Below are 27,047 nucleotides of genomic sequence, written 5' to 3'. Positions count from 1 at the left end.
GTGTGGAAACCTGGCAGTGGCTGAACACAAGTTGACTGAGCTTGAAGAAATGTCCTAGAATAAAAAGCTACTTGTGACTAGAGTCTCAAAGGAGGAAGAAATGTGCAGTTGTGCTGAGTGTATAAAGGACGTGTGGCACAGACTTTTTTCATGGAGAAGAACAATTTCAGAAATGGCTGTAGAGCATCATGGCATTAGTTTAACACAACTTATATCCTGGTTTTCAAAATAACAAGCTCTGTCTGGGATTTGGAGACCAGGAAGTGCATTCCAGATTGAAAGAAGAAAGATATTTCTTGATTATAAATTTTGTACACAAATGACTGAGCAGTGGGTATGATTTTTAATGCTATTTAGGAATTTTTTGTTTAAAAAAAAAAAAAAAAAAACTTTTAAGCTGACATCCTGTTATCCTTCAGATTTCATTTTTTGGATGGAGTGATACTGTTTGTTAACTCACTTGTGGTATTGGACTAAGTTCTCAGATTTAAAGCTCAGGTAGCAATTGGAGTTGAATTCCAGAAAATAATCTGAGATTCAGTAGATGGAGTTCCCAAGAATCTTTTTTAAAATGATCAGTGAAATGACTAGACAGTACATTGTTTTCTCTTAAATGTGTGTGGACATAGTGGAAGACGTTGCTGTGTAGGACTTTGTTGTTAATTGTAAATATAAAAGGGCATTGCTTTGAAGTTACTTGGTTGGAATGTTTAATGAAAGTTTCATATATTTAGCTTCTGGCTATTATATATTAGTTGCTAAGATTCTTTCTTTATGCATAAGTATGCTGACTGAAAAGTAAAAGAACAGTATCATATATTTTTCTAAATATGATAAATTGCTGAGTATTAAATATTGGCTTCAAGGGGTCTTTCTTTATGCATGAGTATTACAAAATGCTTACTCTATTGACCATGAGGATTTGCAGTGAAGCATAAAAACATGTTTTTCATTTTATTTATTTCTTTATTCATCCATTCATTCATTCATTCATTCATTCATTCATTCATTCATTCATTCATTTAATTTGGTAACCCGGGTAGAGTACTGTTCCAAATGGACCTACTTCAGTTTCAGCTTGAAAAAATATAAATTACAATAGACAAGCAAGTTAACAAGACGTGTTATGAATACAAACAAAATGTTTTGTGAAGATAGCAATGAATTAATTACAAAATGTACTAACAAAGTACACAGTAAAAGAGATAATAAGAATGGATGGTTAGAATAAAGAGGGAAGTAGAAGAAGAGAATGAAACAGTGAAGGGAGTGAGCACAAAGTGTCAAAAAAAGTAAGGTAAGAATAATCAGAAATTAACTATATACAATATATGCAATGTGGAAGAGATGTCACACAGTGTAAGGAACTAATGTGAGGAAGACAAAAGTGCCATACTGGTGAAGGAAAGACTGGGAGATTGGGTGATAGGTCCAGAGGGAAAGCATTTGCAAACTGACTCAGACTTGAGATGATCTTTAAGCTGAACTTGGAATGAGGACTATGAGGTGAAGTCTTTAAGATTAGTAAGTAGGGAATTCCCAGAGTTTGGGGCCTAGGATGGAGAAGGTATGGTTAGTGCAATGAAGTCTTGTTCTGGGACATTAAATAAGTGGACCTGGGTGGTTAAGACTTGTTAGACTGTAACAGGGGGATCATCTGAATAGGTTGGAGGCAAAGAAAAGACTGGAGTGTTCTTTGAGGAGCTTGTAGAGTTTGGATTCAAGGAGCAGGTTGGTACCTTGTTGGACAAGTAGCCAGTTGGCTTAATTAAACATGATACAATGATGGTCATTTATAGAGGAAAGGTTAATGAAATTGCTGATAGAAATGCTAATAGTTTGGATGGTGGAGGGAATTTTCATAGATGCTGATGCAGCCAGTGGAAGTCCATATTCAAACTCTGCTATTTGAATGCTTTCATTTATGGCATTCCTGGTTTGTCTGAAGAAAAGGGATAAATTTTATAGGACCAAAATAGGAGGGAATTTATTTTCTTCCATTATGTGTTGTAGGTGAAGGTGAAAGTTCAGTGTGGGATTAAACCACATACCAAGGTATTTGAAGGAGATGACTTGATCAGTGGAGTTGTCAAGATAGTCATGGATAAGAAGAGACTGAGAGTTATTCTGACATTTAGGGAGGTACCAAACAACATTGTTTTAGTTTTGAAAGTACTCACAATTAGCTTTTTGTTATTAAGCCAGTGGGTAAGAGAAAGGAAGTCAGCTTGTAGTTGTTGCTGAATGGACGAGGAGGTCAAGTTTGAGTGAAATAAGACCATGTCATCTGGATAAAGTAAGAGAAAGAAGTGAGAGAGGGAGGCCAAGTGGTAGCTTATTAATGGAAGTGGCAAAAAGATGGAGCACCAGAATGGAGCCCTGAGGGATTCATTTTAGAAGAGGGTTGGAAGCAAAGAGGATGTTTTTGAAACTGCACAGAAATTACTGTTTGGAAAAGTAATTTTTAAACCAGGGAGCTGTATCTGGGTTAATTTCAGTTGCAGTTAGATGATTTAAAAGAACATTATGGCCAACCAGATTGAAAGCTCTGGTAAGGTCATTAAAGATGGCCCCAGTGAGGAGGCCTTGTCTATAACCATGAGGATGTTTTCAGTAAGTATCCAGAGTGCAGTAAAAGTGCTCCTAGCTGTTTTGACCGTAATAGATGTAACGGAGATGTAATGGGGAGCAGAGAGCTTAGAGGATAAGGAAGGGTTACTAATGAAATCCGGGAAGGGAAGTATACAGAAGTGGAAGTGGAAATTAACAGCTGTGATGTGATATGAGAAGGAGTGGGTGTTAGTTGGGTTAGTACAGCCTGTCAGGTGGTTGACTTCTGCCCAGAATTTTTTTAGGTGAGTTGAAAAGTGATGATTGATGTTTTTTCATAATGTGGCTTTTACGTTGCCATATTGCCTGTTTATCTAGATGTCTTAACTTAGAATAGTGATGTCTGAAGATTGAGGATGGGTTGTTTTCCAAGTACGCCAGGCATTTTCTGTGAGACTTAAGATCTGAGTTTGTGTGTGAGCTAGTTGTTTTTTTCAGGGTTTATAGAGCAGTTTGATTTTAGGGAAGAGTGAGTCCTGGTGATTACTGAGAATTTGTGTGAGGAGAATGTTGGAATGTTGCAGTAGTTTGAGTTGAATTCTCCCTAATCTAGATACTGTATCATTTAGAGTCATGTCCCCTGTTTTAGGCTGTGTAAGTTGTGTAATGAGATTACCATGTGGTTACTTTCAGGTTAATAGTTAAGACCTTATTGCAGGCCGTACAGTTGATGTGTAAGATTACTACATGGCTTCTTTGAGGTTAGTAATTAGGGCCTGAGGATGTGTTGCATGGAACTGTGATGCATGTGGAGGATTAGAATATTGAATGATATTGTGTACTGTATAAGTATTATTCTATAATTAATGACAGTTGATTACAAGTTGTTATTGTGTGTAATGGTGATGTGGAATGGGAGCCTTTACAGATGGGGCAAGGTGGGGGGAGTAAGTATGAAGGCACTAAGTGATGTAGATTATGCTGGTAAGGTTTTGTTTTTCCCTACTTGGCACATGATGCTAGAGGCAAAAGTTTCCAGAACTGCCTTTTATAGTGAAAAGCACATGAGTGTTTCATGTGTATATGCAGCCAAATTATGTATGGTTGTCCTGTACTGTAAGGTAAAGCTTTATGAATAGTAAGGGAAAATAAAGGACAACTTCTTTAATGTATCATGTAATGTTGTGGGTGAGCAGTTTACTGGGTTTCCCAAAGTTGATAATCTATATAATCATTGTAGACATTGACTGGAATATTGCCAGTAGCTTGTGCTTTAATTTTTGAATAGATGTGTTAGTGGATTATCCTGGTTGTGATAATCAAGAAAGTTATTAAAAACTGTAGTTAGTCCACACTTCAAGCCTTGCTATTGAAATATTTCTGCAAGTCTGATGTACTCTGTGCATCTTCCTGTAAGAAGTGAAAGAGGTTTGAGTGATGGAATGATTACTTGTATAGGTGGGGGCGGGGGGTGGGTTGCATAGCAGCTAAGTTGTTTACATCACAGACAAAAGGCACAAGGTTTGAGTCTCACCAAGGAAAACTGGCTATTCTTAGGCCCACAAGAGCAGCTATCTCAATACTTGTATATGAACCTATATTAACTGAATTTTCTTTCCCCTTGATTGCAGCTAAAATTATCAGAATGTTTATATCTGTGGAACTGCAAGATGTTGGGCATTTACTGTTACTTTGTTATTACAATAGTGTACAACCCCTGTGAGAGCAGAGTAAAGAATGAAGAAGATTCCCCTGAGTGTATATAGGAGGATGAGTGGTATTACTAAGTGAGAAGTTACATTAAAATAAGTTTATGGGATGTTTAGAATATTAATTTAAAAACTGTAGATGGTGGTGGTGGTGGTGAGTGAAGTACAAACTGGAGGGAGGGAAACTAATGGTCTGTAGAGGTTCAAACTTCACTTTACTAGAACCTTAAAATGCTGATGGTATTATTTTGCTATATACTCAGAATGCACTATTCAGTTTTACTTAACTGTGCATTGTGGGATGCTCAGTAATGCTGTAATACTGGAATGCTATGGTGTTTGCAGTATATAGTTCTAGAATTTGTAGGCTCAGTATTGTGTATTTGTTATATTGTTACTAATGTGAGTTAGAACAGATGTGTTTTTTAGGTTTTCATGACTTTACAGGTTATTGGTTTGAAGACGAGGCAGCTGGGAAGGAGACATGAGAACCTGGTATACAATTATCTGAGGCTAACAGTGAAGGCAAAGTCGAGCTTTTAAGCTGGGTATGGGAAGTGTTTTGTTAGGTGATGTAGCTTATGGCTAATATACTACATTGTCTTTTCTTTTAGTCATGGACAAATATGTTTTGATATGGGAGAAAATTATAGTTTGTTTACATTGTAATGTGGTATTATCACTTTCTTGTCTGGTTGCACTGCATCATTAGACCAAGGTCACAAAAGCTGTATTTCTTACTAATATGGAAGGACTGAAAATAATGGTGTCACTTAAAGTGAAATATGTTTGATTTGATTTTTATATCCACTGGAATTATTAACACAAGGAACTAGATTGAATATTTTCTTGGAATATCCTAATGAGTGGGAGGCTTTCTAAGGGATCACTGTAAGAGACTAATGATAGATGGGCTGAGGAGGTATAGTTTTATTTACAGAAATGGTAACACAGACAGGAATGGGCATCTAACTGAAGTTGTAAAACGAGTTTAAGAATTTCTTAGAATGTTAGAATTCTGTTTTATTTTTTTTGATGTGGAATGTCAGTACTGCCAGCATAAGTGAAGGTGAGAAATGAAGGGAAGCACTATTTGATAAAAGATTTTTGCAGTGGAATGGCATGGATTGGACCCTCCAAATTGGCTTTAGGCATAAGTGTGTACATGTGTGTGCCTTCTGTGGAAGGTTGGGCGCTGGGCTGGCAACTCAACACCGTAAAACTCCACTGCCAATCATGAGTGGACAGGTGATCCGCTGTGGTGACCCCAAACAGAGAAAAGCCGAAAGAAGAAGAAGAATGGCCATTATAATAAGAGAATGGTAAAGCAGCATTAAAATATCTGAGAATGCACCATTCATAATTGTTTTTCATCAATTAGTTCTTAAGATGAATGTATGACTGTTTACCAACTGTTGTAAATAAAGTGGAGATTAACAAAAAATGTCTAGATATAAGTGCTGCTAGGATGATGGAAATAAAATTATTGTTAGTAGATCGTTGAAGCTTATTTTATCCTTAGGTAGAATATGAGCAGACCCTGTGGGCCACGCAGACTTTCTGTGCTAGCAAATTCTGTTCATCTGGGATGTAGCTGATACACTGGGGTATTGTTAAAACTGTGTCGGTTTATTAATGAGCTCACAATACCTTAAAATATAGACAACAGCTGTTTGATAAAGCAGTGTGTAAAATAAACTGCATTTTCCAAACAGCCTTTGGAGACTTTCTCCATATTCTGTCATGTTAGTGATGTAATATATCTGTTTTAATTTTGTGACATGCTATCATTAGATAATGTAAGTAAGAACATTTGGCTGTTATTTTTTTTTTTTTTTTGTCATCCTAAAACGTTCATATACAAAAGTTTTTCTTAACTTGCTTGTTATGCTCTGAATGATATCAGATTACCTTTTAGAGTGTCAACATTCATTGCAGTAGGTACATTGGGGTCAGCAATTTGATATTTTCTGTAGAATATATTACATATGTACTAGTGGAAGTTATACTGTACTGTATTGTACTGATATTAACCAACACACACACACACACACACACACACACACATATATATACCTTTTGGGCCAGTTTACAGTTTTTCATTTGGTGTTCTTTTTTCACAGATACACCCTGAATAATGATCATCTCACTCTGGAGCAGAGGTTATTTTATGAAGAGAATGGCTACCTTGTCATCAAAAATTTGGTTGCTGATGAAGACATTAAACGCTTCAGGTACAATGTGATCTAAGGCTAAATATTTGGTCTGTAATTAATCAGCATCCTAGTTTCACTGCTTTACATGACCATGGCACAGTGAAGTAAAGGTTCCTGTTTCTTTATTTGGTATACTGTTAGTAAATAACATATGTTATGTAGTCCAATCTCACCTACGTTCTTACCCGTGGGGTTCGGAGCCGAACCTCTGCTCCGACTCGGCCATTCTCTAGCTCGAAGTCTTCAACTGGCTCGTGGCTAAGAGGTATCCCATGCTGCAACACACATATCCCCAGATCTCGTTTGCCAAATCGTACAGCTCGGACGTGGTCTCACTCTTGGCTAAGTACAATTTTTCAATTTATTTTTCAATGTAGTAGCTCCAAAAGCTATTTTCATAGCTAGTGTGTGTGTTTTGCTTCTGCTGTTTGTGTGACCGGTTCTGTTGAACTTTCTTGGTATCCCGTTTCCTTCTTTGGTGTTTACGGGCTAGGCCCATTTCAGTTAGAGGACCTAGTCCTCCCCTGTTTTTGTGTAGTAGACCTGTTAGCGGGTTTTTTGTTGTGTGACTGTTTTTGGTGCCCTTATTCCTTGGGCTAGGCCCGTTTATCTTAGAGGATCTAGTCCTCCCTGTGGTTATCCCGCGGTCTCTAGGCCGTTTCAGTTAGAGGCGCTAGTTTCCCGCACTCTGTCTTGGTTATTTTTGGTTACTTTGGTGAAGGTGTCCCTACTGTTCTTCCCTTTGTGTGTGTGTGTTCTTGCTATCAGCATGTCCAAGGATTCTAAAGAACACAGGCCTTCGGGCTTTAAAAAGTGTGTCAAATGTAATAAGATGTCTTTGACGGATGGGCATTCTATGTGCGTGTATTGCTTGGGGGCTATTCATCTACAACAATCCTGCTTGTTCTGCCACACTTTCAGTCCCCGTGTGCTGCAAGAGAGGAAGAACAGACTTATTTTAAAAGGATTGCTGAAGCCTTCCTTTGAAGAAGACTTGGAGAGGTCTTCTAGTTTCAGGTCCTCTCCTTCCAAACCGGACAAAAAAACAGACAAAAAATCCTCAAAGAAACGCTGTCCGGCTCCATCAGTTTCCTCGGAGCCGCCAGTGAAAATCACTACAACTACAGTTGCTTCTTCGACTCCACTGGCTTCGGGGCCGACATAAGGCAGTGCATCTATGATGTCGACATCGGCTCCCAGTTTATTGGAGTCGGTAACAGATTTATCAGTTTGGAGCCAGTCTCCAGTTTTTTGACCGGTTTCTCCAACTCACAGGTCTTCCTCTGCAGGGAGATCCAGATCCCCGACCGTGTCCTCTAGGACCCTTTCCGATGATGATGTCGATAGAGTGGTGAGGAAACTGCTCCAGTCATCGGTGCTGGCTAAATTGCTTTCGGCTCTGGCCCAGTCTGCTCTGGAGCCCATCCTCCTTCATCTTTGACTGTTCCTCCTCCGAACCTTTCTTTGGAGCCAGAGCTGTTGGTTCTGTCGGACGCCATGAGGTCGGTTCTAGTAGCCCCTTTTGGCATCTCTGCTCCGACCCCATTGGCACCATCCACGGGGGTCCAGGATTCACAGTTCACTGGTCGGAACAGAGAGGGAGGTTTCGGGTCGATCTTTTTTGGCTCTGAGCCTTCCTCTTGGTGCTTCGGCTCAGGTGAGTGTGGACCCGACATCGGCTTCGGACCTCATCTCCTCGGCTCTGAGGGCTACTACCGTATCTTCCACGGTTAATCGACCTTCGGAGCCTGGGGGATCAGCTTTTGAGGTCATGAGGAGTGTGCTGGCCAGGTCATCAGCTGCATCTTATGGCACCAACACTCTTCCCCCTCCAGCACCGATATCAGTCTCAGATCATAAACAAACAGGGAAGAACCAGGTCGTATCCCCTTTGCAGAGAGGCACTTCGAATGTGGCAGTGGGCAGTATCTTCCCACCGCTTTCTAGTGGCAACGCACATACCGGGAAAGTCCAACGTGATTGCCGACAGGCTGAGCAGAGCTATTCTGATGCCTCACGAGTGGTTCCTGAGCGAACAAGTGGCAGAGCAGATTTTTCCGCAGATGGGGTCAGCCTTGCTGCTATCTATTTGCCAGCCCCCTCAATGCCAAATGCAGCAGCTACTTCACCCTTATCCCCCTGAAGGGGGAGGCACCCAGGGATGCTCTAGTTCACGATTGGCCCTCCGGTCTTCTCTATGTCTTCCCCTCCAATCCTCCTGATAAAGGTTATTCAGAAAGCACAATCCTTGGGGAGTAAGATGATACTGATTGCACCACACTGGCCTCGTCAGATCTGGTTTCCTTTTCTCCACGGTTATCTAATGGATGATCCATGGATTCTGGATCCAGAGCCAGATCTGTTGACTCATATGTCAGGTCAGTTCCACCCCTCCATTCAGACCCTCAGGTTGACAGCATGGTTGCTCCAATTCCGTCCCTGGTCAGGCTTCATGATTTTTCACCAGAGGTGGTTCATATTCTGCCTTCTTCCCACAAACCTTCTACTAGGAAGATTTATTCCAGTAAGTGGAAGAGATTCTCCATTTGGGCTCATGAAAGGCAGATTGATCCCTGTACAGCTCCCATTTCATCAGTTTTAGAATTTCTTTCTCAACTGTTCAGCCAGGGATCAGCTGTGGCAACTATCAAAGTGCAGTTGGCAGCCATTTCTACTTTTCATGTTGCTAATGAACCCAGTCTAATGGCGCACAGATTTTGTAGGGCTTTTCTCAAAGGGACTATGCTACTTCGACCTCCAATCTTTGATCCTGTAATGTCATGGGACCTTAATTTTGTGTTACAGTGGCTTACCTCTCCTCCTTTTGAGCCCGCGGCAACCTGTGACATTAAATGTTTGTCTTGGAAGACAATCTCTTTGATAGCCATCACTTCGGCTAGGTGGGTCTCTGAACTCCAAGCTTTATTGGTTCGGCCCCCTTACTTGGTATTTCACAAGGATAGGGTTTCGCTAAGACCTAATCCTTCCTTTATGCCTAAGGTTGCTTCGGTGGTCAACCACAACCAGTCCATTGAGCTGCCTGTATTTTTCCCTGAATTCTCTAACAGGGCAGAATTTAAGTTTCAGCAGCTAGATGTCCACAGACAATTGCGTTTCTGTTTACATAGAACAAAAGATATTAGGAAATCTGATCAACTCTTTGTCTCGTTTTCAGACACTAGACTTGGGGACTCCAGATTCTAAAGTAACTCTGTCCAGATGGATTTCTAGTTGCATTTCCTTCATCTATACTTCAAATGGCAAGGAATTACCCTTTAAAGTGAAGGCTCATTCTACAAGTTCGTTGTCTACTTCTACTGCTTTTCAGGCTAGGATGTCTATGGATGATATTTGTGCTGCAGCCACTTGGGCATCTCCTCACACCTTTATTAGTCACTACAAATTGGATCTGATATCTAGAGGCAGATCTTCCTTTGGTTCCACAGTGCTCAGGAGTATTTTCCAGTGAGCCACCCAAGGTTTAGGTGCTAGGGAAGCTGTCCCACAGGTAAGAATGTAGGCGAGACTGGACTACATAACATCAAGAAGTTATGTACTCACCATAACGTTCGATGTATGTAGCCCATCTCTCCTCACATTCTTACTAACCCACCCACCTACCCCTTCCTGGAGGACCTAGAGGTCGAGTCTCAGTTTTCAGCACTCCTTTTTGATGTGTTGAGTTGGTTCTTCCTCTCAGCGTGTTGGTGTGTGTGTATGTGAGCTTGCAGCAAACCAGATCTGGGGATAGGTGCGTTGCAGCATGGGATACCTCTTAGCCAAGAGTCAATTGAAGACTTCGAACTAGAGTATGGCTGAGTCGGAGCCGAGGTTTGGCTCCGAACCCCATGGGTAAGAATGTGAGGCGAGATGGACTACATACATCGAACGTTATGGTGAGTACATAACTTCTTGTTTCTGACCCACTTTGTCTGTTCTAAGCTGCATGAATAATAACAGTAGGATTCTTCACAGTAACATTGTAAATCTTACTTGCATTTTGTAGAGTCTTTGTTATATAAGTAGTGGATTTAATATCTTGCCATATTTTAATTCCTTTATGCAGAAGAAGGCTTGTGACTTTTATGTGATTCTAGGAGACTTTTAGTGCATTTAATAAACTTATTTCCCCTATACCTGTCATGTATTTAACTTATATTTAGTTTTTTACTTTGTAGTTATTTTTTAACTTTAGCGATACCAGATAAAGTGCCCAGACTGGGTTTGGGAACAGTTAAAATTCATACATATTAATACCTGTGTTTCTATTCTAATAATTCCAAGTAAACTGTCATCAAATCTATAGGAATGAAAAATGTCAAGCAGTGAGTCTGTTTCTTCGTAATTTCATCATACTTGTATTACACGCTTGACAGTCCATTATAACAATTCTGTTCCTTTTCTTCTGTTTCATAAACTAGATGTCATTCATATGTATATATTGGAAGACCACCTTTGTTAACAGTTATTTGGACATTCAAAAAACATGAAAAATAGGTACTTGCGTATTATCGCAACCAGATTTTCGCAGGAAAACTGTTTGCTTCTCGCTCATTGAATCAGTTTGTGAATGTTGTAAAAAAGTAATATAATGTGTTCTCTTTAGCACTTTACTTTGTTTGGTGCATTGTTATCATTACAAATTGAAAGATGTCCTGTTTTTATGTACGCACTTTACTGCCAGCATCTCAGTTATTGCAAGTTGCATATTGCACTACGAATTATAATTGCTGACAATTTACCACCACACAGAAAGACCAAACCAGCGAATGAGCACTCCACAACGTTACAGCACTAAGAAAATCAATAATCAGTGTGAAGTACAATATGTATTTATCAGAACATGCCACCATCCCTAAACAAAACAAAATCGGTACTGCGAACTTCTGTGAAAAACGCCCCCCCAGAATCGGCTGTCCACATAATCTGGTCTCCCTTTTGAAAACCATTACTTATTACAACTCTGTCATTGAAACGGTTATTTTCAAAGATGTTTACAAATTGTGAGAAAAACTGTTTACCAAGAGCATGATTCCTGTGTCTGTGTTTTCCGTCTGAGGATTCCTTCCACATACTGAAAAAAAATCTTTTGTCAATAAAAGAGCAACCATGACCATTTCATCGCGCGTTTTTAATGCACCCATAACAGGAAGAGAAATTTTTCAATTTTTTTCTTCCTGAAGATAATCCAAAGTTATTCCTTATCAATAAAGACTTAAAACGACACTTTACTGTGTTTCCTGCACTTGTTTTGATTCCATGATACAAATTTCGCAACCGCGAAAATCTGGTTGCGATAATACGTAAGTACCGAAAATATTGTTGCTAGAGGTCATTGTATTATATATACTTAAATTAACAACAGATGACAACAAATTTGACTGACTAATGTTTAAAGATGTTGCTTCTAGATACAAGTTTTGCTAAAATTATAAATTATGTTGTATAATCATGAAGAAAGTCAAGGATGACATAAATTATGTTATGTGAGATAATAACGAAAGTCAAGGAAAATAGATCAAATAGATTTGTACATATTCTGTATGTTGGCAAACCAGAGCAACAACAAAAAGTACACAGAACAGTTACTTTGCCTGTTCCTCTTTTGTTAATATGACAGTGGATAGCGCTGAAAATAAAAATAGTAACAAATAACTGGAGAATTATTCACTGTAATGATGAGCTGTTTAATGTAGTGGAACAAGCAGTTAGGTTTGTCTTTAAAAGAAGTAACAATATTAAGAGTTTGTTAGAAGTTAATGAGAGCATTCAAAAAGTAGGACAGAGGCACACCTGTGGTAGATATAACTGGTGCAAGTTAATTAATGAAGGTTCATGGCTAAATTTACCTAGTGTAAATCGAATTTGTGGAGCTAAAGCATACTAAATCTGTGATTTCAAAGGGCTGGTTCATATTGCTGTATGTTTAACATGTAGGAGATTTTATGTGAGAAAACTATTTGAGAGCCTTCACAACATATTTAGGAACATACTTATGCTATAAAAATAAAAAAATGAAGTTAATGCTGTTTATAAACATTCACTTGAAAATATAAATGTAAAAAGAATTCTAATTTTTTGTGTTTGATCATGTTTTAAAAGACCCGAGGGAGGAGATTTGGATAACTCATTGAAAGGGAAATAATTACATTGGCAAATTTTGTTAAAAGCAGAAATAGTTCCAGGACTAAATAATCATTTAATCATTAAATTTGTACTGGAAATCCGCATGTTGAAGTAAGGCTTTTCAGAGTGTATTTTGTGTTTTTATTCTGTCTTATTTTGTTTCTTATAATCATGGTACATATTTTTAATTTATTAAATAATTGTTATGCAGTCAAATGATTTTAGAAGTCACATGATTTTTAATATTCATATGAATTTAATAGTCGTGATTTGAATATTTAAATATGGTTGATATAGATTGTGCTGTTCTGAGAAGTCTAATGTATTAGTGAACAAAAGCTTTCAACTGAATAAAAGAGTTCATGGCTTACATATCTGTGTTTTTCTGTTTTGCAGTCTGAAGCTGTCACTGACTAGTTGCACTTTGGAGTGTGTTTTTTTTTTCTGAAACATGTTAATAATATATCTTTACTGAATTTATATCGGAAGTGAAAAAAAATAATTTTCATTTCTCCTGAATAGATGATTTGATTTTTGTCACTAGATCCATGATTGCACCCTCCAAGCAAATTTAGAGTTGTATGCTGTGAAGTATGTTACACGAATATAAAATTGTGTAATGGTCAGACAAATTGTCAGCTGCATGATTTGGGTAACTGCCTGATAACCAGAAGATAATAATCTGTGGTTCAGAGACATCATGAAGATGTACTGAGCCACAGCTCATTAGTAATTCATACAGACAGCTGCACTCATGCCTCTACACACATGAACACATATACAGAGATTGAAAGTTTAATTATTAACCCACAATAGTGGCAACAGCCCCAGTCCTTCCATTAAAGTAACTAGATGTACTCTATCTTTGTAAACCTTTTCCACTTTGTTCCCCAAATAGCAAGGTAGAGCTATTCTCTGAATCACTCTACTATGCTATTCAGATATACTTTTGGGGAAGAGCACATTGCTAATTCACATTAGCTGTATCCCAGACTGTTGAATTTGCAACTGAGTTTGCCAGTGAGACCAAAGTCCATGCTACAGACCACTGTCTTCATACCTCTGTATTGGCAGTTTATGAATCGCAAAATGTAATCTGAATTGCAAAATTCTTGCAAAGGATAGGTTACCGCAGTGGGTTACATTTTTTCCGAATACCAGGGAATGTTTGTTTACATGTAATCACCAACTTAATAAATTCTGTACCTGAAGGTTATGTCATATTACTCTGAGATAGTTGATAGAATACTTGAACAGTTTTAAAAATATGGTCCTGTTTTGCTAGGTATAACCACTAGCCCTATATTGTTTTTTTGCAGTTTACTTCATAAAGTGCATGTACATCTGAATTTTCTCAGGCTGACAAAATATATATCCGAATCATATAATTAGTTTGTAATTATGAAAACAAAACTAAAATATAATGCTCCTTTTTGCCTGAAAAAAAAAAAGATCTGTCATTTTAAATGTTGTATAGTAAAATAAAAATATGTTGTTGCTACACACATGCAGACATGCATCCTGGGCTGTGTACTACATGAACTACAAAATGAACTGGCACCTCACCTAAGTGTCATGTTTATTCATAGCCGCACCTCAGGCTTCGTGCCCAATGAGTGGCGCACAGCTACAGTTATCCCACTCTACAAGGGGGGAATCCACTTTGGCTCCCGGGAACTATCGTCCCATCAGTCTGATGAGCCTGATCTGCAAAGCCATGGAACGCATTATCATGGAACTTATAAACAGAGACATTGGCAACCTTCAAACACTGGACCCCACCCAGTTTGGTTTCATAAAGGGCCAATCTTGTCTACTCAACCTGATTGACTTCTTCAAATTAGTCTCCAGAGCTGTGGACGAGGGCAAAGCGGCCCACATAGCCTATCTGGACCTTGCCAAGGCTTTCGACACTATCTCCCACTCTGGAAATATAAATAAACTTACTAAGCTGGTTATTAATCCCTACATCACTCGATGGGTTGCTAACTGACTTACTGACAGAACCCACACTGTAAAAGTAGCCAACTCCAAATCTATCTCCAGACAAGTGATAAGTGGAGTACCTCAGGGTTCAGTCCTGGGACCGCTCTTGTTTGGCATTTACTTCTCTGAAGTACAGCACTAAGGGACTCTGGCTAACAAAGTTCGCAGATGAATGCAAACTGGGAGCCATTACTGAATCCCCAAATGATGTGGATATTCTACAAAAGAGCCTTACAGAAACAGATGCTTGGTGCCAGAGCCATGGGCTCAAGAAATGTATAGTTATCCCCTTTGGGAAAACCATGTACCCATGAATTACCACATAAATGGCAGTACACTAAACACCGAAAGTGTGATAAGGGACTTAGGGACATAGGTGGACAGTGGTCTCACCTTCGATAACCACATTGCCTCAACAGTCAGGAAATCCTTCTATGTGGCACACCTCATCACTAAGGGCTTTTCATCCAGAAAAAAGGAGGTCATTGTTCCACTGTACTCATCCCTCATTAGACCTATTATAGAGTACAACGCCCCATTTGGTATGTACCTCACAAGACATCTGCAACAACTGGAAAGGCCACAGAAATACCTCACTAAAAGAATCACAAGCCTAAAGCAGATGCCCTATGCTGACCATCTAAAAAAAAATCCAGCTAAACTGTCGCATATCGCCTACTCAGAGGTGATCTCTGCTTAACATACAAAGCCATGTCAAACCCAGAGTTGTTGGGCATGCTACACTTGAAGAAATCCCAATCCCGCAGAGCCGCACGCTCCAGGGATCTAAACCTGGTCATCACAGTGAACAAAACATGCTGGAGGGATAGGTTCCTGATCCAGAGACTCCCCATACTCTGGAATAGACTGCCCATACATGTCAAGCTGAGCGCCTCTTTGGCCCTTTTCAAAAGGAACCTTGACGATTGGATGGGAGATAGGAAATTCACCCCGGGGATCACGTCAGTCACCCTGCTAGACAGGGGACCAGGGAATTAAATATTCTGGGAAGAAATAGCCAGGGAATTGTTATGGCTAGGCTTATATAGGCCCTAGGGCCGATAGCCTAGTACCAAGCTATGAACACATTTGAGATCTTGCTGTCTTGCATTCTTTGATTGCTGTTAGGTCTTATAGCAGTTAGCATAAGGCTGACTGTCAAGATCTCTATGCCTAATAATTGTATAAACATGTCATGAAGCATTGCATAGATATTTTTTTTGTATGTAGGGCCAAATTCCGGTCAAATAATCTTCTCAAGTTGATAAACTGCAACATTTACCAAACAGATGAAACAAAAATGGTAACACCCAAGCTATATATATATATATATATATATATATATATATATATGCAATTTGTTTTTATATGTGATGTCAAGAAAAGTGGCATCAAGATGTTTTCTTTTCATTAAAATTCAGGATGTGGCTACTCATTTGCTTTAAGGATAGGACCACAGTATAACACTGCTTTATAGGAATGTAGGCCACTGACATTCCTTGTAAATGCCATGAGAAAATGCCAACTATTTTAAGGATAAATGAGTTATACAAAATGAATCAAAATCAGTCTGTAATTATCATCACTGATAAAAGGGTTAAAATCTTACTGAAAGATATCCTGCTTTTAATGCCCCAAGAAGGATATATCTCTTCTCTATGGGACTTTAGTGTCATGCTGGAAAAGTTAATTTTGCCGCCTTTTGAGTCTGTTGTCACAGGATTGAGTGATGGAATGATTACTTGTATGGGTTAGGGGGGGGCTGCATAGCGGTTAAGGTGTTTACGTCACAGACAAGAGGCACAAGGTTTGATTCTCACCAAGGAATACTGGCTATTCTTAGGCCCACAAGAGCAGCTAGCTCAATACTTACATATGAACCTATATTAACTGAATTTTCTTTCCCTTGATTGCAGCTAAAATTATCAGAATGTTTATATCTGTGGAACTGCAAGCTGTTGGGCATTTACTGTTACTTTGTTATTACAATAGTGTACAACCCCTGTGAGAATAGAGTATGGAATGAAGAAGATTCCCCTGAATGTATATAGGAGGATGAGTGGTATTATTACATGAGAAGTTACATTAAAATAAGTGTATGGGATGTTTGGAATATTAATTTAAAAACTATAGATGGTGGAGCTGGTGAGTGAAGTACAAACTGGAGGGAGGGAAACTAATGGTCTGTAGAGGTTGAAGATTCACTTTACATTTGTTATATTGTTATGAATGTTTGTTAAAACATTCATTATCTGCCTACTTACTTAATCTGTTTCAGGGCTGTGGGAAATTGGTGTCTCTCCTAGCACTCCTTGTGTGCAAGATGGAGACATTTCCGGATAGGATGGTCCTACTGTAGGATGTGTGCACATGCGTGTACACACACACACACACACACACACACACACACACACACACACACACACACACACACACACACAGACAGTTCCATTTAATTTGAGGGATTGCCAGCTCACCTAAGTCATGCGTTTGAAATGTGGGAGGAAATTGAAGAATCAGGCAAAAACTGTATGGACATGGGGTGGACATGCATACTCCCCACAGAAAGCATCCCAGTCAAGTACTGACACATTGGACATAAAGTTGCTTTCTTGAAAAACATTCCCTGTAACCACAGAGAGATAGTGTGCAAGCTAACTTTTACACTGTTTTTCTTAATGAAAGGACATTTTTGAAAACTGTTCCCTCATTTGTCGAACCAACTGAATGAAAAGAGCCACAAGTAACCAAGAAAACCAAAAAGTGTGGATCCAGGCAGGCGATACGAAACAGAATTTATTAAAATTCACTGGTAAAATCCAAATTCACAAATGTAGATAATCCAAATACACAAACGTAGAAAATAAGCGCTTTCATTTGTAGCTATGACAAACTTCCTCTGATACATAATACATCATTTCCTTTTGGTTTTAAAGCACTCACAAATATAAAACAGCATTCATATTTGTCTTTCTCCCTGCAATCAAGTCACACCCCCCTCTCTCATTTACGTATGTAAATGTCAGCACCAAAACAAGTGCAAAAATTCATGCAAGTTAGTTAAATAAATAAATAACATAAATAATCCTAAAACGTTGTTAACATATAATAATCCAATTATTTCAGAATAACAAATAATTTGTATTTGGATTATCTCCGTTTGTGAATTTGGAAGTAAGAAATGTACAACATATTTTGTTAAGTAGGACATAAATTTTCAACGATATTAACAAAGACAGATGTATATATAACACTGTAGTTAGAAAATGTTTATGATGACAGCTCACTAATTAGAGTACGAAAACTGCCCATTTCTGATTGATACAGGGAATATCATGTTGTCCTAAAACAAAGTAGTTAGTTTGTCTTAACAGTATCTCTTGACCAGTTCATCCATCTCCCAGTCTCCTAACCAAATTGCCAAAATGGTGGGAGCATGTATCTTAATCAAGCAAATGAAGATGCATCAGAAAGCTTCCTATCTGGGCACAAAAGGTGCAAAGAGTGTTTGAGCAGAGCTGCCTCTCTCTGTCTCTTACATGTTCATAGGTACTTACTAGGCTATTGAACTGTGAGGATCTTTAAAAAATAACTTTACTTTCTCATGGTAGCTTTAGCCTTTATATTTTGCATATAAATGACCCATAGCTGAGCCAAGCAGTAATATATTGGGACATTTACATGTTTCTCCTATCCAGGAGGCAGGGGTACTAAACCAGCGGTGAATTTGCAGTTACCCATCTATTTGCCCAAATTACTTTTTATTTATTTTTTTTAATTTTTTTTATTTATCATTTGTTGACCGGGAAAGTCCGACTAGGTTCCACAAAGCCTGTTTTCAGCAGAGGCCCGGGGAGAAATGCTCCAGATGCATTTCTTTGGAATGTGGGAGCTTTTGAACAGAGTAAGAAGTATTCTTTGTTTTATGTAGGGTAGAAAATGATTCTATAGAAATGGTATTCTTTGTGATACAAACCTATCCTTCCAGCATATGCTATTTATTTTCTAAAAGAGGTCAGGATCCCTTGAGTGGGTGTTTGATACTATCAGACTTGTAAATGTATAATAGATCTGACTGAATAGGGTCTGCTGAAGCTCTACACACAAGGCAGAGGTCACCTCTCAGTAGCCTGTATGATACTGAGAAGAGGGACAAGACTTTGAGAAGTCTGTATAGTTTTTTTTGCATTGTAAGCCCTTGATTTTTTTTAGTGAATAAGCATTGTGGCCATTTTAGTTGTAACAAGTGTGTGGATGGGTACATACTGAAAGAGAGGTATGATACTCAAAGATCAGCCTAATGGGTGCTGAGTACAGTAGAACAATTACTTCACTGGATCTGTAAGCAGTACCTTTAGATATAAGCTGTGCAGTGAAAAAGAACTTTTTTACAACAGTGGATACATAACAATCAAAAGATAGTTCATTGTTGGCATAAGTTGCCAGATCCCTAACTTTTGGATCAATTTTCAGTGTGTGTTGTTAATGTGATCGTCACAAGGGGAGTCATGTTTGCTAAGGGATACGGTTATGCACTTCTTGGTATTTGGTTTAGTTTTAGTCCATAGTTTTAATATCAGCTATTTGTTGGGGACAGGACCTTGATGTCCACTAGGGAGTATATGACAACCACCAAGTTTGCAGTTGTCTCGGTCAGCCACAAACCCTTAACATTAGCTTCGATCTCTAAGAAGTAAGTGCCAAAGAGTTGTGGCCTAAGGACTGAATCTTGGGGCACACTGCTAGTAACCGGTCTTTTGGAGGAGGTATAGCTTCCTTCCCTAGCTTTCTGGGTTCTATTTGTGAGCCAATTTGCTATCTAGCGAGTTACATAGGAATTGATATTTAGCTGGGATAGTTTAAATATGATACGTCAGTGTGGAGAACAGCAACAATCATCCCTCTGCACAAAGTGGGCCATCTACAGACTCTGTAAACTACAGATCCATAAGTGTCACTGGTCTCTTCTGCAAAGCCATGGAAATAATTATTATGGAAATGGTCAGTAGTGATACAGTAAAGATCCAGACACTTAACCCAACCTAGTTTTGGTTTTGTCAAGGGCAGGTCATGCCTACTGAACCTGGTGGACTTTGAGAAGGTCACCAAAGCAGTGGATAAGGGCAAAATGGTTCACACTGCCTATCTTGACCTGCCCAAGGCATTTGACACAATACCCCGCTCTGGCGTTGTTGACAAACTTAAAGTTTAGATGCAAACCCTTATGTCAGCAGGTGGATAGCTGGCTGTCTCACAAACAGAACCCAGGAAGTTAGAATTGCAGAGTCCACCTCTATAAAGAGGCCAGTCAAAAGTGGAGTCCCTCAGTGACCGGTCCTGAGACCATTCCTTTTTTTGGCATTTACTTCTCTGAAGTCAAGGCCAATGTCAATGCCCTCTAGTTGATAAATTTTCAGATGACTGCAAATTAGGAGGTGTCATTGAATCCCACACTGAAACAAATGTTCTCCAGGTAGGGCTGACACAGACAAACAACTGGTGTCAGAGCCATGGACTAAAACTAAATGCCAAGAAATGCATAATAGTAACCTTCAGGAAGTCATCCACCCCTGGTAACTGTCATATTGACAACACACCCTTTAGATTTGAAAGCAAAACCAAATCGACACTGACCAAACACAAAAAAATTTTTATTAATACAATTAAGTGCTTTCATCTCAAATTAGTTGGACTTCATCCGATAAAAAAGTAATGAAACTCATCCTTATTTTACAAATAAAAAAGTAACTCATAATCAGTCACAATATGGAAAGATAATGAATGCACCAATCATAAAATGATATCTGTGTCATAAAACTACAATGATTTAAAGTTTGAAATTATGTTAATTAATCATCAAACACTGTTTTAATATAAACATCAAGATAATAAAATTAATAAAATAATATTATTTACTTAACATAAGCTTTCCTCTCTAAAAGTGGTTGTATGAAGATGATGTCGTTTAAGCCCAGGAATAGTGTGGCATTAAGTTGTATTTGCCACTATAATTCCTGTTCTTCTAAACAACTTTTCCATGGACCACCTCGAACTTGATGTTTAACTTGCTGTATAGCACAAAATTTAAAATGGTGACCAGGAAACTCAACAATGTGTTTCTAAAGTGCATTTGTTCTACATTTTTGGATGTCATATCTATGTTCATAAATACGTTCCCTTAGCCGCCTCTCAGATTTCCCTATATAAAATCCATCATATTTTTGACATAAAGCAACATACGCAATTTTGCTGCTTTCATAATTAAATTTTCCACGGACCTTGAAAATCCTGTCTCTAACAATAAATATTTCCCCTTCCATCACATAGGTGCATTGTCAACACGCTCCACATTTAAACATTTTAGATACCAAATTTTCTTTATCATTCCCCATACTATCAAATGGGATGCCACGGTGGTACGGCGGTAGCGTTGTTACCTCACAGCAAGAGCTTCTCCCGTTTGATTCTCGGCTAGGGTTGGGAGTGCCTTCTGTGTGGAGTCTGCATGTCCTCCCCGCGGTTGGGTAGTGTTCGAAAGACATGCGTGCGTAAATGGGCGTGCCTTCGTTGAAGGCTGAGCGTCGAGCTGGCACCTCGCCGTTTTGTAAAAATCTACTGACAATCATTAACGGACCGGAGTTCCACTGTGGTGACCCCTTACCGAAAGACAAACGACAACAACATTCCCCATACTATCAAATACATTTTTAAAATGATAGCCTTTTTTATAAACAGTATGTGGGACTGATCCGAGCCATGTGATAATGCACTGTCATTGTTGATAAATTTCCAGTTTTTCTCAAGTATTCTAGCTGCTTCAGGACTATCCACTGAATAAGTAGTAATGAATGAATGTTGGTATCTTGGAATTGTAGAGATGGATGCAATGTGAAAGCCATCAGGTTTCCGATTATTTAATCCCAAGTTATTTAATCTTTTTTCCTGGAGTATGGGCACATAACACCCTTGCAACCTTTTCCTAACTATTTTATCCCTGATAGGTTTTAGGAAAACAGTTGGATAACCCCTGTTATTGAACATTTTAATAAGCAAATACACTTCTGATATAAAGTAATTAAAATAATACCCATCCGGGCAGCACGAACCAGCTTGACCAATGCTCTCTACTGATGCGCTGGATGGCTGTTAGTAAAATGCAGAAGTGTATTTGAATACGTTGGCTTTCTATAAATCTTTGAACTAATTTGAAAGCTTATAGGATGCCGGGAAAGTTTGATGTCAAGATATGCAGTGGAATCAATACTCACTGTATATGTAAATTTCAAAAAAGTTGATGTACAATTTATTTAATTAATAAAATTATCTATTTTTTAATATCATCAGACCATGCAATAAATATATCATCAGGTAAACGAGTATAAATAGTCCAAGATGATTTAAAAGCACTATTAAAAATATAACTCGCTTCTTATGCAGCCATAACAATATTCACATATAAGGGGACACATGCAGCCCCCATTGCTATGCCCTTTTCTTGACGAAAATAATGTCTGTCAAAGAAAAAACAATTATTCATCAATACCATCTCCATTTGGCAGTCAGCACATTAACAGTTCCTTGTCCTACTGATAAATGGCCCACTGAATGTTCAGAAAGCCATTTGAGGCCCGTTGCATGGGGAATGCTTGTAAATAAATATTGGACATCCACAAGTAAAAACCAAGAAACCCAGTGACCACAAAACAAAAACCAAAGAAAACACTGGTACAAACCAGTGTTTTCTTTGTTTTTTAAATCTTGGACAACAGTTGTTAAACATATCAAATCTTTGGTATTAGACAAATCGTTTAATCTCTTCAAAAATTCCCACAGATCTTTGCATATATGAGGGATCTTGTTATACACTAATTTTTCAACTGATAATCTATACACTTATCCATAAAGCTGTTTTTTGAGCTATCTGCATCAACAATTGGTTGAAAATGCAGGTTTCCAATGCTCTTATAGATTTTAGCCACACCAAGAGTTTTGGTATCAAAGCATCCTTGACTGTTAAGAATCTATAATGTTCAGGGCTGATTTCTTCTTCATAGGTTCATAGGTGTGTACTAGGCTAACCGGCCCGGAGCCTATATAAGCCTAGCCCAAGAAGATTCCCTGGCGTCATGCCGCCCAAAGTTAGTTTCCAGTGCCCCTGTCAAGCAAGGCCACTGAAGTTATACCTTGCATTAGCATATTGTATAATAATACATCTATTCTATAATAAGCAGCATGAATTTCATTAATTGAAACCTCAAAGTAAGCGTCATCATATAATAAATTAAAAATAGATTGTTCATAGTCCATTTGATGCATAATGACTAAACCCCCATCCTTATCAGAACACATAAATCTCCAATAACGTTTGTATCTTAATTCAGTTAGTAACTCTCATTCATGTGTGGTTAGATTTTTCCAAGGAAACAAAGGATGCATATGTTGCAAGGTCTGAAATCAATTTCACACACTTGTTCAAATGTTTTTAACACATGATGCAAATCTGGATTATTAAAGTATTGGGAACTCTCAATCCCGAGGCAGCTATAGATACATCTTGACCACCCATAAGTACTTGTAGGTATAAGTTTCTGGTATACATTTTGAGCTCTGAGATAAGCTTAGTCAAATCCATCCTTTTTGCTGGAATGAAACAGCATCCCCTACTAAGCAAGTCTGCACATTCGGTAGTAAATTCAAAAGAACTAAAATTATATATTTTAAAACCATTAGTTGCATTACTAATAATTATACAAGATTTTGTAAAAATTACCTCCTCCAAGGTTGCTGGTTCCTCGTATTCACACTTCTTGCTCGCCTGTGCTAAGGATGGTAGTTCAGCTGATCACTGTTGTGTCTCCTGTTCCTTCTCAACCTGTCCGAACATCTGAGGGAAGGCTGTTCCAAAGGGGGATTCTGCTTGTTCATTTGCAAAGGGGGCTGTTCTTCTGACAGACTATTCTGGAACACCTCATTCCCCCCTTGAATAGGGTGGCTGCCGATATGCCTTCCCCTCGGCATAATCCCAGTGGTTCGCTTACGTTTCTTAGCTTTCCACTGCTGTATTTTATTACAAGCATTATCGATATCAAAAATAGAGCTTTGAATTGCTGCTTAAAGAATGTATTAGATAAGTTACAACATTTAATAGAAGAACACAGGAAGTGAAGTAAGTGGTAAAGAAAAATTGGGGCATCTTGGGGACTATGCCTGAATTAAGAACAGTTATTGATGAGGGTCTGAACTTCACCTATAGGAGTTGTAGTAATCTCAAGAGCAGGCTCTGTTATAAAGAAATTGAGTTTTTTGGAGAAGAATGAGATGCTTATGAATAGGAAACAAGGGACCTTCCCATGCTATAACTGCATATGCTGCAAATTTATACTTAGCAATAACACTTTTGAACATCCTAGAACTGGGAAAAAATATATTTTTAACCTATTTGCTACTTGTAACACCACAAACATTGCATATTTGGCAACTTGTACATTATATGATATATTTTATGTGGGTGAGTGCAGCTGTAAGCTGAAAGAACATATCATGGAACATCGCTCGGAGATGTGTAGGAATAACTCTTCTAATGCCTTGGCCAAGGACATAATTGAATGTGGCCATGAGCATATATTTAAATTTAGAGTTATAGACCAAGTTATTAGGAATATTAGAGGTGGAGATCTTAATCATTTTTTAGAATGTAGAGAGTATGAATGGATAGCAAGGTTGCAAACTGATAGCAGACCAGATCTGAATGCAACAGTAAGCATCAAGCTGATATTGGCTAAAAAAACAAATGCAGTATAAGAAATAAAAATGCAGGCATTTTTGATGTTTTTTTTTTTTAATCTTTTTTATTTCTTTCTTTTTGAATAAAGGATTTTGTAGGAATAATGATATATATTTACTCTGTTTTAACTACAGTATTTACAAGTATGTGTTTATGGTTTTACTAACTTGGCTGAAGGAATTTTATGTGTACTAATACTTTTAATTAGTTGTGTGAGGTCATTGGTTGACTACATCATGTGATTATAGTCTTCTTGTTATATAATTAGTGTCTTAATTGAGTGTTATACCTCTGCACCGAAGAAGGGTTCAGCCAGAAAGCTGTGTGCTCTGCACGTTAAAGTTGCTATTAAACTTTTAAGAAGCTACAAGCATTTCCAAGTCTGAGTATTTGTTTTGTTTCTTGGAATGTTTTCTTAAGACTTGGTTCACTGCATTTTTGGTCTTTTTGTTGCTGAGGGTTCTGAGGGTTGAACCCCCCCCCCCCCCCAAGATACTAGACTAGGAACTCAAAACCAGTTACCATGCCACTCTTGATCAGTAGTCAGATAGTGTTATAAAAATACATCACTGGAAATGTGCTTGTGACCTGGAATTAGAAGTGGATGTATGAACTTGAAAAAATTGCAGTGCTAAATAATACCTTCTCCTGAAATAATAAATAATAATAGATAACACATAAATAAATACCAGCCATAGATTTTAAAAGCAAATAAATTAAAACGCTAATAAACATTAAAAGACTCAGCTAGCTGTAACTTAGAGTACTAAAATTATTTGCTAATTTACTGGAACACTATAGAGGCAGATACAGAATAACAAAGTATCTCTAAAATACTTGAGAAGTGCATTCATACTCAGCTCATCAGTCATCTGGTAAAACACCAAATCCTCTCCACTACTCAACATGACTTTACGCCCGGGCATAGCACCAACATGGCCCTTATTACCTTCTTGAATAGTAAATACAGTTCGAGATGCTGGTTCCTTAGTCTCCACACTCTCTCTTGATCTATCAAAGGCATTCAGCACTATTTCCCACTCCCGACTACTTTCTATACTCTTTAACCTTGACTTGTCTCCCCCTACCTTACACTGGTTTACTAACTATCTTAGCAATAGGCAACGGTCTACTATATGGCAACATTCTTCTTCTCCTTTCATCAGTACAAATACAGCTGTACCCCAAGGTTCAATATTGGGTCCACTCTTATTCAGTATATTTGTCAGTACCTTTCACACCACTCTTACCCACAGTACAGTTATCCAGTACACAGACAACTCAGCTATTTTATCTGCTCTTCTAAATCTGCCACAACGTTACAGCATCTTACCCAAGAAGCATTTTCTTCTACCGAAACCTAGATGTCTCAGAATCATCTCGCCCTCAACCCTAATAAAACTAAACTCTTAATATTTACCCCCTCAAAATGTAGCCCACTTGATAATTCGCTTTTCTCTCTTCACTCTCAGAATAACACCATCAATGAAGTTGTTCCTAGTACCAAATTGCTTGGTGTCATCATTATTGACAAATTAACTCTTGACCTACACATCCACAACAACATCAAAAAAAACATCAACGGCTAGGAGCCCTTTATATGCACAAATATTTTTTTAGCCTCTCTACTAAAAAGGTCCTTGCCTCGTCTTTCCGGCTTCCAACTCTTCTGTATGGTGCTCCCATCCTCACCAATCTACAGTCCTCCTTGAAATCAAAACTAGACACTTGCTATAACAAAGTCACCAAATTTGTCACTAATGCAGTTTTCCTCCCACCACTGCTCCTCTGTGCATCAACTAAATTGACTTGAATCCCCCCACCATCTCACCTATCTACAACTAACTACTGCCCATAAGCTCATCTACCACCCAGCAACTTGCCCTTCACTCTCCTCCATATTGACCATGCACCATCCCAATCGATACCTTAGGTCAGAAAATAAAATGTTGCTGACTGTCAAAAAACCTAAGCTATCAGCTGGCTAAATGTATTCTTTTAGTGTTTATAAGCTATGGACTAATCTCCCTCCTTCACTTAGAACTGTCAGCAGTCCTGCCACTTTTAAAAAATCCCTCAGACAACATCTCACCTCAAACTGGCTGTGCACATGTACCCCAGCAAATAACTCCTATACCTGATCTCTCTCTCTACAGGAGTCTCTCTTTTACCCATTTAATTACTGGCATTCCCTCTCCCTCTCTCTTCCACACTTACTCCTTTTGTTGATACTTAACTTAATTTTCCCTCCTTTAGCCTCCCTGTATCTTCCTATTTCTTAGCTTGACACTAACTCTCCTCTACTAATATTCTGCCTACACTCAGACTTGTGTAATCTGAATCTATATTTTCATTTCTATATTTATACCATGATTGTAAGCAAATTTCAATGCTGTTATGATTTTTTTGAATGTACTACTACTGCTTGACACACTTGCTTCCATGTGTTTACATCTCTGTTATTTGAATGTATCCTATTTTTTTAGTCTATAGTTCACCTAAATTGTAAGCAGATTCATTATTTTGTTATAATTTTCTTGGATGTACTACCTCTGCTTGACATACTTAGTCATTGCTGCATTTTCTCCCTGCTCGACATACTTCTAACTAACTAACTAACTAACTAACTAACTAACTAACTAACTAACTAAATAAATAACTTACCATAGATTTTGT

At 38.3% G+C, this 27,047-nt stretch overlaps 1 protein-coding gene across 1 annotated transcript in view; it reads left to right on the top strand.

The window, feature by feature from the left end:
* PHYH (phytanoyl-CoA 2-hydroxylase) overlaps positions 1-27,047 on the top strand; it is a 930,440-nt gene that overhangs the window by 294,024 nt on the left and 609,369 nt on the right. Inside the window, exon 3 of the mRNA XM_044087967.1 lies at positions 6,383-6,493. Within this exon, the coding sequence (XP_043943902.1) occupies positions 6,383-6,493 (111 nt within the window). The remainder of the gene's footprint in view (positions 1-6,382; positions 6,494-27,047) is intronic.

The sequence above is a fragment of the Protopterus annectens genome, chromosome 11.part0, assembly GCF_019279795.1.
Source record: "Protopterus annectens isolate FY-2018-M chromosome 11.part0, PAN1.0, whole genome shotgun sequence".
Lineage (NCBI taxonomy): Eukaryota > Metazoa > Chordata > Ceratodontiformes > Protopteridae > Protopterus > Protopterus annectens.
This window is presented reverse-complemented; position numbering and strand designations above follow the sequence as displayed.